Consider the following 12491-nt stretch of genomic DNA (forward strand, 5'->3'; position numbering starts at 1 on the left):
CATACAAAATAAGTCATTGTACAACCGTGCATCCACTTTTTGTATTTCGTTCACATTAGAAACATTTTTCCGCTCTCAGATCCCGCACACATCAATATATTTGTAAGAAAGTTATCAAGAGCAAGTTTGTTATATGAAACGAAGTTACCACTCGATCTCTCGGGTCTCAATGGAATTCGACTTATTTGACATTTATGAAGTGGCCTGCCTCATTACTTTTCCGCCGATGAGAAAATTCTATCTGACCGGCACTCATATAATTTTAAAGATTCTTTGATACAGCCGACATCATAAGTGGATGACGAGTACAAATTAGTAGGGACCGGTTAAACCCATATTTGCTTATTAATATGATAGAAACTATTCTAAAAGTGTATTTTGCACAACAATTTTTTTCTTGACTTACCGACATAGTGTGTTGTAGTCAAAAGCCTTTACAGATCGAGTATCCACTAGCACAAGATCATGTGATTTTGACTGGAACTGTTCTAAAGCCGCATCATCAGAGTCGACGAGCGTAATTTCAAATCCGAGTTTTTCAGCGGCTTTTGAAAACGTGTCGCAAACTTGATCTTCTTGAGGAAAAACTATTAATAACTGCAACAGGAAGATACATGTGATAGCATCCAGTTTGCTTCACTCTGGGAACTTCATTTTATTCCACTTTTTGATGCATCAGTTACCATGTAAAATGTACAACAGATAAAGCAGAATTTGTATTTTTGACAAGTTGGTAGCTCTGTCATCGATCAAGCAGAGTTTTGTGAAATTAAAGAACTATTACCTTTGGTGGCAGCCGGCTTGGAGGTAGTAAAAAACCATATTTAATTTCGTGAGGTCCTCTCTGAAACAAAAATGAAAAACTGAATACGACGATTTAGTGTTGATTTGTTAGAAAATGAATAGATTACATTTGATCAGTGAATGTTCACTAAATTTAATTAATAAAAAGATTGAACCTGGCACTTCTCTTTATTTTTTATGTGTTCAGTTGCAGGTTCAGGCCACGAAGAAACAGAAAGTTTATATGTCATTTTTTCCGTGGTTTTTGATTCAGCAGATAATTTAGAACGTGAAGAAATTTCTTCATCTTCTACTATTGGTGTAACATCCCTAACAGGTTGAGTATCCACATGGTATTTAGACCCAGTACTCGATCGTTTCGAATTTTTTCTTGGTTTAAGGATATGCTTGTCTATCGAGGTGGCAGCATCTCGAGTTTCAACACTTGGTTTAGTTTTCACCTCAGCCATTGCGCTATCAATAATGTTTATAAGTTTGTTAGAATAAAAACTCTCAGTGCCGGTTTCAGTGTTTCCTGGTTTTGAATCTAAATTGTTAGAATCTGTTGATGATGTGTTGTGAGTTCCTCCGCAACAGTTCAACAAACACTTTCCTTTAGAACACATTTATGAATCAGATGCATTTCAACAGAATATTTTGCGATCACAGAAAAACTATAAATGATTTTTAGTAAAGTCAAACGTCATTGAGACAGATCAAAGATATTGCAACAATGCAATCAATAGTTGCAACAGACATAAGAGGATATTGAATTAGAAGTTGAAGCGTACCATTGCTTTGAGTATCGAGCCTTGATTTTTCATACTCTTTCTTCTAACCGTGTTGAAAGCATCCGTTTCAAAGTGTATTGTTTTTCTCCTCTGGTATCGACCTGTGGCATCACCGTTTGATGTTTGTTCTAATTCTATCACATTGTTTTTTTCACACAAATTACCAAAACACCACCAACTCGCAACACGAGAATCACTTTTTGCGTTATTCACATAATTTTGGCCATTTGGTAACTCATGGCCGCAGGATTTACACGTAGAAGGCATATTCGCAATCTCCTAAACCGTGTAACACTCCACAATGAATTTTATTATATTTAAAAATAAATGATGTTTGCCGTTATCAGTTTGATTAGATAATGTAACGATATTTAGAGGTGCTATACTTGATCCGAGACATACAGCTTCAAAATCATCGATATTAAAACTTTGTGATTAAGTGATTGCGATGATGTTACCGAAGATTAATATTCATATTAGTATTGTAAATCATCGTGAGTGAAATGAACAATATTGACGATTATGATAATCGAATGTATTTCCACCAACTGCTAATGAAGTCAGTTTTAATTTATTATCTTCTTATTCTGCTCTGCTGATGCTAAACTCGTGCATTTCAACTACATTTTGTCGGTCTTTATTCGTTCATTCTACTTAAATAATCCAAACCACTTTAGCTGCTGATCCTCTGTATAACTAATTCCACGCCTAATTTGTTCTTCTGCGTTATTTCTGAATCTGTCTGAGTGTGTTATTTCTCAGGTACTATACTTTGTGTTGTCTCTGTGCTACTGTACGACATAAGTTTTGCTGTCATACGGTAATTTCGGTCTGACAATTAATTTTTGATTTTTTGTTTTTCTTATTTTTTTCAAATAAAATTCTTATTTATTTGTATTATGATATATGAGTACAATCTCGTTGAATTGCAGACTTTTATTCATTTCGCACTTCATATTCTCTTTTGACTTGAACATATTTAAATTAATGAATGTACCTGCGTTTTTCAACTGAGTTTTCTGATAATAATAGTCGTTACGCTTTGCAGGGTAAGTTCAGTTGTTCGGTTTAAATAGGTTCTGAAAAAAAACTCTCTTGGAAGAACCAAGAAACCAAGAAAACACTCTTGGTTTTAGCCTTTGATTCTTGTTTCAACATGTTGATGACACAACAAAGCCTACTCTTGTTTCACTTGATTTCCACTTAATATTTTTTACTTTCATTTTAGCGCTGTAATGCATAAACTTATCTTTATTCTTTGTTTTCAGCTTCTGATTTTTTAATTCTTTCATCAATTTTTTACAATGATTGAATTTTTTCTTTCTTTTCATCCATGATATTTTTTGCCTCCGTTTTGTTCCGTTTTATATCTCAACCTTTATGTAGTTCTACTTTTAGCCTTTTCAGTTCAGTTCTGATTAAACATTCTGCTCGTCCTCTAGCTCGCTATAATCCAAGCATGTGATAATTCTAAGATCCAATAATCCGATCAACAGTCGTTGATTTGAACACCTCTTTGATCCGATGGGAATCTAAATGTAGGTATAAACAAGATGAAATATTAGATAACATATATTTGAGAACGTTTAAACAGTTCGACAGAAACCGTAACATTAGTTGAATACTAAAAATATATGATTAAGATTAGGTTAACTGTAATTAAATTATCGAAAAGATTTGTGTATTAAAACGAGAATTTTTGCAATATAGTATTGCTAATTTTCGAATTCCTTTTTGTATTTTTCTTACTTCTATCTATCACTTTAATAACGATTATTGTATCTTTTCAGAACGATTTAGAGCCTAGAAATATGTCACAAGCAGACACCGTTATAGGTATACATATTGACACAGAAAATATCGGTGCGGGGGTTGTTCTATTATTGATCAGTTTTTAATGTTCGTCGAGTTCAAGTTCTTCTTCATTCAAAATATATTTAAGATGTTTGAACAGACTACTTTTCCATTATTTTTAAAGCGGATTTCAGTTGTTATCTGAACGAGGCATTTCAATTATAACATAATACCCTCTGTATTGTTAAAAACTTCTCTTGAAAAATAAAAAAAATGAATTCATGGCCATGATGATTTGTAGAAGCAGTGCGAATATTTTTGTATACAGATGCTTGTAATTATAATCAAATTATTTCATGAAAACTATATTAAGACTTATTAAGGAGGATAATTTTATTCTCTGGTGAATAATTAATGAAATATTCAATAATGAAGAAAACTTTACAGAACGATGCATTTTGTTTATTTAAATAGGGAACTCAGAACCTTACAAATTAACCCAACTAAGCGTAACTTTTAACGATGTGTTCAGACTTAATAAAAATTTGAAATCTCAAACCGCGTTTCAGATTCTCTCCTAAGTATTTTTGATCAAACTTCTTAAATCAAGTTCCGAATACTAACAATCAACAGATTTAAGCCAAAACACTCGATAAAGTAGTTTGTAAAATTTAGTTTTATGAACCGAGACCAATATCTAGCATACTTCCGGCAGTTTACTTTTAATTTAAAGTAAGAAATAATTTAAAAAATTCCTTTTGCAAAACTGGTAGAAAATCTCATTGGGAGAATGGAAGAATGGAAGTTAATTGAAAATACCTAAAATAACTAGGTTCAGCCGATCCTAAAAAAATACATTTATTAATTTAAAACTCGATTTGTTTCATCGTCCCAAGGAAAGAATAGATCAATAGCACAAAATTAATTCGTAACTCCCTAATAAATAATTACCCACACTTTTTTAATTAACTTTATAGTGTTGCGTCTGCTGCAGCACCAGTTTTTTTGATACGCGTTGCTTTAATTATGTACCATCAAGCTGCAACCTGTTTTAATAACTTTATTCATAGGATAAAACGTTTTCATAACAGATAATTTCATTGTATGAATTTGGTAAAGCTAAAATTGCGAACGCTTTGATGGAAATCTCTTTTTATTAAACATTAATCTATAGAACACACAAACTCACTTAATAACGGCTAGATCGCAGTTTATTATAATTGATAGAGCTCGAAACTTGAAATTAATACTTATTGTTAGCACCATATTATCAAAGTTTATAAGTGACATCCAATTCAAAAGTTTTACTAGAGAGAGGATTTTATTTTACTTTTAGAAAATTATGGAGGAAAATTAGTTGTGGGTCAATGAAAAGGTATTTGATGTTACTATTCCCACATGATATTTATTTAGTTTCCGTTGATAAAAATAGCATATGAATAAGCCACTGAACCGGTTAATTGGTATCTATTCGATTGAACTAAAATGTAGAAATACAAAAAATGCTAGAAAATTTTCAGATGCCAGAAGCAGCTGTATTCATGTAGTTTCGTATATCTACATTTTATTCTTACAACTATCAAGAAATTGTTATTAGTTCAAATCATGAAATTGTCATTCAACGCGTAGCCATTCTCAGTCCAGTGCTTTGTGACACGAGTGCAAAAACTTGCAATTTATGAACTAGCAATGGAGATGACACACGAGTCACAGGCGACTAAAGGAAACGTGGCGCCAACTTCTTCAACGACATACAAGAATTGTTAAAGTTTTTTAAGGGAAGGTTTATTAATTCTTGACGGCGGCAGAAACTAGCTAAATCCTGTTCTAAGCTTTTTGTTGTTGATACTGATGAAGTTAAAAACTGACATTAAATGCGCATTTCTGTACTAAAGAGTTAACTCCTGCGTTACATCCATGATCATATCTACCCATACGAAGTAATTATAAACCAATTTTACACTCTGAGCCTTTCAAAATTGAGTTTTCTCTCGATACAAAAGCAATTTATTTTTCCGACAAATAGGAACTGTTTAAAAGGGACACGTCAATTTATTTACTTTAACAAGACTGAATAATGTAGTCAACACAAATAATCGAAATTGAAAATTTTTTTTGCGGTGTACAATTGCGTAGTAAAGGAGATAAGTTGTAACAAAATAATTAGAGATTTGAAGGGATGTTTCAAAACTATTACGGACAGCACAATTTTTCAATCTCCAGCCGTTCAACAGTTCAGCTTACCCTAAACCAGGATTTATTCTGCGCGCAAAATGATAAGAGGGCTTGTAGGGTTATAGACAGCTTACAGTTTTCATTTTAGTAGCATTTCACGTAAGTTCATGTTTTGCTGATAGAACAGCGTGTTCTCTTGTCAGTCATACGATTTCATAAATTTGTAGAATGATTTTCTGTTTTATATTAAATTTAAAAAATAAATAAATTTAAATATACACTGATAAACGTTAAAAAATTAAAAAAATGTACACTCAATAGTGATTCAAAAAAATCAATTATTCTAACTGCCAGGTCTACAATTTCTTCAATTTTCAATTGCATTACTGTTTACAAGTGTTACAGAAATAACATTCTTCAAGTATAAACGAAATGCCCTTATATTCAAGTATAATATAATATTTTATCTAAAACCTCTGTTTTTAAACTTTTGCAATTTTTGTAGATATTATCACACATTTGTCATATTTATCAAAGTTGTAGGAGCATCAGCAATAGACTTTATTTTATTTTTTAGGAAAAATTACGTTAAAGCATTTTTGAAAAATAATGATTATTATCACAACACAACAGATAATAAATCATTTGTTTATCTAGAATTTTTTTCATGAAAATAGAGGATCCACTTACCTAACTGATTTTATTCTATTCTCTTCTTGACTTTTAATATAAATTCAAATTTTATGCACTTAATAAAGTTAGGTAAAGTAAATATTTGTTAATTCGCTTAATTAAACTGTTATCTCTAAAATGTTTTAAAAATTTCATTCAGTCATGATTTTAATCATTACTATTCATGTTAACGTTCATAAATTTAAATGTACAGAAAATAAATAGAACTTTAATGTACCTACTTTAATTAGAAATTCATTTACTGTAATAACAGAAAAGTAAAATAGCGTTTTTTCTAACGAATGGGCTAAAGTAAAGATATAAATATTTGTTCGGAAACTAAATAAATATTGTAGGTTCATTATTGTTTATTTTGTCTGATAAAGATTCCATATATGCAAACAAAAAAAATTCTGTAAATATCCGCAAAGCATAGATATTACAGGATCAGAAATCACAATTATTTTGTTAGTCAAACTATTTTAAGTGAAGAAGCAACAAATGTGAGTTTTCCGACAATTCATTCACCAAACTATAGTAAATAATTTCCCGCAATAAAGAATTGTAATTTCTTACTTACATTTAAAATTTGATCTCCTGCCATAAATTGCGTAAACGCCTTGACATCCTTTTTGTGCAGTACGATTTAAAACGGAATTGAATTTTTTTCTTTTAACATAAATTTAGAACCATCTGCCAAATTACATCAAACATCAAAACCGGATGTCAAAATGTACAACCATAGAAATGAACAACAATTTCACTTTAATAGTTATTTAAACTGTAAGTACATGGAATGCAAAAATGCTTTAACAATCTAGGAAGTTTCAGTATCTGGATTCTACAGAATTCCAAGAATTCCACATACTTTCTTATTTCATTTTGGGACCGAAATTAAAAATTAGCGAGGAATAAACCAATAAGTGCTTTATACAGAAAATAACAATCAAAATGAAACGTGAGCAACTTTGTTGGAAAGACATAAAACTAAAGACCGATGAAGCGACAGATGTTGGCTTCTTAAGTTTATGAGAGGTTAAGTAACAAACTAATAAGTTCTTCAAATTGTGAAACTTTCTACCTATAGTTTAACAGATATATTGACAATAATAATTATTATTCCGTAGTGCATAAACTTGAATCAATTAAGTTCTCATGTTAATTGCTAAACTTCAAAACTAGAACATAATTATAGTGCATATGGTGTGTATGCTATAATTTTAGTCTATTATCATCCTGTCATTTTCCTGCCTGGAAGTTTAGGTAACAAGCAGTAATTAAATTGTGACGTTACATTCGACTACTAAGAAATGGAAATTATAATATTAATATAACCCTATATATGTTATAAGAAATTAGTTGTGCAATCTAATGTCTATTAAATATAATATTGCAAAAAGTTCTACAAGTTAATTGGTAGGTATTGGATTGATTAATGTTATAATCTGTATATACCTAATCCGTTTTTTTCTGCACCCGCACTGTCAGAAAGTTTCAGATTGGCTACAGTATTTTTTGTAAATTTTCAAATTGGCATTTTTTAAATTCTCTTAGTTCTCTTTAATATTCTTAAAAGGGGATAATTGGCTGGTCTCCCGAAGTACTAAAAAGATGTAAAAAAAATACTCTGCTTTCGCAGCAGGACCGAACGGTTCCTCAAAAAATTTAAATTTTCAGTATTCAAAGCCATGGTAACGTTGCTTTTGTATTGTTGGCGTTAGTAAGGTCGGTTGCTGCAACTTTTCCACGTTGTGCTTTACAATTCAAAATGCGAAAATAGTTATTTAAATCACAAGGCCGGAAAATGCTATTTTGGAAGTCTGAGTGAAATTTCGAGGAATTCCAAAACCATTTTTGGACGTGTGATCCAGACTATTTTTTAGGCCAACAAAATTTAAAAAAAAAATTGATCTAGTTATGTATTTTTACTCTGCCAGGTTGCTCGTCTAGCGACTATGTTGGAAATAAAACAATCTATTCCTCTTCAGCAAACTCCTGTCCATTGATGACAGTGCGATCGATACCAACCGTTAAACAATCAGACTAACTAGTTTTGTTTTTAGAGGCCTCGGCCATCAAACACTATTTTTTGGCATATTTACATGTCTCAAAAACGTTAAAAAAGGACGGCGGCCTAAAAAAAAGTTAACGTTTTTTTTATGTTTTATACAGGGTCCGGCAACACTTGTGTCCACCCCCAAAATCGTCTTTAATTTTAAAGTTACAATTTTGAAAATGTGCATACGTTCATAGTTGACAAAGCTCTAGAAGCTGACGCAAAAATTTGTTTTTTTATCACGGTTTGGTTAGCGTCGCGACGCCTAAGAAGTATAATTTTTAGCGATTTTTGAGTTTTTGCGGAAATATTCGCGAATTCAATTTTTTTTCAATATAACTGTGAAAGAAATATCTCAGTTTTTATTTTAAATCAAATGCAAATTGTGTTTAAAATTTGCGAAAAAAACGTTGTTTTATCAAGTTAGTTTTCAAAATTATGGCAGCGCATCGGCAAACTACGTTTACATCAAAATTTCACAAGTCACTTCATTCTCTCTTATAAAGGTTAATTTTAATTAACACGGGCATGTTGCACTTTATGGACACCAGAAATCGTTAATTAACATCGACAAAGCGACAATTTCACCATGCAAGACTTTTGTTACAATCTAAAGCGAGCCAAAGGATAGATGTCATTTGTGACACAAGATGCTGACAGATGGGTGTGAACGTAGTTCCCAACTTTGACGTAATGAAATTGGAAACTAACTTGATAAAACAGCATTTTTTTCTCCAATTTTGAAGACAATTTGCATTGAATCTAAAATAACAACTAAGATATTTTTAACACATTTATATTGAAAAAAAATTAATTTAGGGATTGATATCACAAACCCTCACAATTAATTGAAAATTACATTTTTGAGGCGTCGCGACTCTACAACTATCAGTGATAAAAAACAAATTTTTGCGTCAGCTTCTAGAGCTTTGACAACTATGAGCGTATACAAATTTTCAAAACTTTATCTTTATAATTAAAGACGATTTTGGGGGTGGACACAAGTGTTGCCGGACCCTGTATAAATTTTATGCAGAATAACTTCTTTAAAACAATGTTGTACTGAGCAAAATTTTAGTGCAATTTGCTATTGTTACTTAAAAGAAAATACAATTTTCAGTACGTCCTGTAAACAGAGAATAGTGTTCATTGTTACTTTTGCTTTTATTTCAATACCCTTTTTCCAGAATGATCACAAAAGGCTGATAAAGAGAATAAATAATGAGTGTACTTATATAAATATCAATTTTAGTTCAGACCGTTAGGTAGCAGTGATTAAAATTTACTTCTACAGGGTGATTTTTTTAAAACGGCAGGCGTTGTAAAATTTCTATTTATGAACCGATTTCAAAAATTTAAAAAACAAATTAAATGGTTTTTAATTTACTATAAACTGATGATTTTAAAATTTTTCTAAATGTTTTAGTATCTTTTGGGCGATACTCAACTTTCTTATTTTAAATTGGAACCCATATTTTTTTTTTCATAATTTGGAAGATATTAATTTTCTTGATTCAGAAATGTGTAATATGTTCTACTTTTAACCAAAAATATTTTTTTAAAAATTATCAAAATTGAAAAAAAAATAAGCAATAAAAGTTAATAAAATCTAGGTGCATGGTGTCAAATAAAAGAATGCCGTTATTGTAATGTCAAAAAGCAGCAAATAACAGAAAGGATCGGCGTTTTTTTTGATATTATTAATAACAAAAGACAATAATAATTACAAATCAGAAAAAACAACTACCTAATTTAATTAAAATACTGTTGAAACGCCATCCCGTTTTTTGTATTGTACAATTGATACCTACGAAAAATGCATTGTGCATTGTAAGGTGTAGCCCCATCTTGTTGAAAGAAAACTTGTTCTTTCTGTTATTTGCTGCTTTTTGACATTACAATAACGATATTGTGTTATTTGACACCACGCACCTAGATTTTATTAACTTTTATTGCCTAAATTTTTTCATTTTTGATATTTTTTTTTAAATATTTTTTGTAAAAGTAGAACATATTACACATTTCTGAATCAAGAAAATTAATATCTTCTAAATTATGAAAAAAAAAATATGGGTGTCAATTTAAAATAAGAAAGTTGAGTATCGCCCAAAAAATACTAAGACATTTAGAAAAATTTTAAAATCATCAGTTTATAGAAAATTTAAAACCATTTAATCTGTTTTTTAAATTTTTGAAATCGGTTCATAAATAAAAATTCTACAACGCCTGCCGTTTTTAAAAAATCACCCTGTATCTTGTGATAATAGATTTTTAAAAATGTATAATGGACATTATCTACTTCATAGGAAAGCTGAAATCAGAGACTGGGTACTCAGAATTAGTTCATTTAATCATTATTAAAATCTCTACACCGTAATTAATAAGGTAGAAGAGGACCGACCATGTATGTATGTATGTACGAAATCTCTAGATGTACCCTCTAGTCTAGAATCGTCTGATAAAATCATACATTTTCTTGTGGTCTTTTTGGGGAGGTTGTGAGTAAAATAATAACTTTACTTGCCGGAAACTACTTTTCCGTTATATTTCCAAGTGGCATATCAAAATTAACTTTTTGTCTAAGTGGTCTTGGGCAAATCTTGGGTCGTTTATCGTCTAATCGCCGAGACCAACGTTCTCATAAAGATTAATAGAGTGAAACTAAGGTCAAATCTCTAGTCTTATCCTGTATATTAGAACACATCATGCATAGGGAATCTAAAGGGTTTTATAAAAAATAAGTTCTATTCGGGATGTTTCCAAGTTTTTTAGTATCCTATAAATTTACAAGTAAATTTTTACTCAACTTTAAAATAAATCGATTTGATGTCCTTAATTATATGAAATAAATCTAAATTACGGTTCACGTATAACCAGAAATTAAACTGTTAATTATGAAAAAGTAATCTCTGATTGGATTTGTTAGTAACATTTCCATTTAATGTACAATTATATAAAGCAAATAAATTTTGTTAAAAAGATAAATTTGACATGTTCCCATTACATTTTTAGAGTTACATCTGATTAATGTTGCAAACCTTTTTAGAAATATGTATTTTATTTTGTAAAAAAAATATTCAGATTTAGTCGTGTCAGTCTATTTTTACATGGATACAATTATCTTAGATATTACATTAAAAGAATGATTAATAACAACAAACCAAGAACTTTCAAGGCACTTTATCACATAAAAAGTCGACAAATCTTGTTTGCCTACCAATTACCACAAAATGTAAAAACGAAATACGGTCAAGCCTAATTGGGACTGGTTCACCAGACACAGTGGTTGTTATACGTTTGTTATTATCATCACAGGATCAGTTGATTTAATTTGACTTACATTGTGCTCCAAAGGTTCGTCCTCAGGTGTCAACGCTAAAGAGCTCTTTCTGTGAATAACTGTTCTATTTGTGTCTGAAACAAAATAAAAATACAGAGTATACGATAAAAAGGGAGCAAAAGCTCAAAATTGTGATTCCATAATGTAAGTAATTTTAGACGACTAATCAACAAAGTAATTAATCAATTACGCGCCCATTTATTGATCTTATTGATTAAACTTCCATCTGTTTATTCGCATTTTTTCTGATATTTATACCCCTCTTCTTGAAAGAACGAACAAATCGATATTCTCTGAAATATTCGTTAATGCGCTCTTGTTTTCTAACTTCGATAAAGCAAACTCTGCTTGAGAAACTTTAATATTTTAGTTCCAAAGAGTCTCTGGTTATGTCAGAACGTGATTTTTCCTGAACCGACAGGAAAATCTTCTATTTTCTTGTAAAGGTAAAAAAACAAAAGTATCTGAAAAAAATGCACAAAAGTGACAACACTAATCTTCTCCGATCCAAGTTTCTTTGAACATCTTACATCAAAAGACGCAGGTAGCATTATGACGTTTTTGCTTAATTAAACATTAAAAAACAAGGCATAATCCTGTGTCATATCGAATTAATTTATCAGAACAACGCACAGCTTCGAACGTAGTATTCACCTCGAAATATTTGTCAGAAAAGGATTTAATTAAAACGATATTATATAAAACTTGACACTGATCGCTTGAGGCAAGATTTAATTGCTGGGAAAGTACTTTGACGTTAAATATTGAGCTTGAGTGAAATCATCAGTCTGCTTTCGCTAATGCGGTTTTAACAATTAAAAGCGTGTTATTAGAAATTTATTAAATGAGCGCAATTTGTAAATAATTAAATTATTTCTTC

General features: G+C 30.6%; 1 protein-coding gene across 1 annotated transcript in view; it reads right to left on the bottom strand.

The window, feature by feature from the left end:
• Pde8 (phosphodiesterase 8) overlaps positions 1-12491 on the bottom strand; it is a 57778-nt gene that overhangs the window by 17808 nt on the left and 27479 nt on the right. The window contains exons 3-5 of the mRNA XM_088033962.1: positions 11612-11685; positions 785-844; positions 407-597 (exon numbers count right to left, since the gene is read on the bottom strand). Coding sequence (XP_087890088.1) covers positions 407-597; positions 785-844; positions 11612-11685 — 325 coding nt within the window. The remainder of the gene's footprint in view (positions 1-406; positions 598-784; positions 845-11611; positions 11686-12491) is intronic.

This window comes from Gnatocerus cornutus, chromosome 1 (assembly GCF_029298725.1).
Source record: "Gnatocerus cornutus isolate USDA-ARS CGAHR chromosome 1, icGnaCorn1.1, whole genome shotgun sequence".
Lineage (NCBI taxonomy): Eukaryota > Metazoa > Arthropoda > Insecta > Coleoptera > Tenebrionidae > Gnatocerus > Gnatocerus cornutus.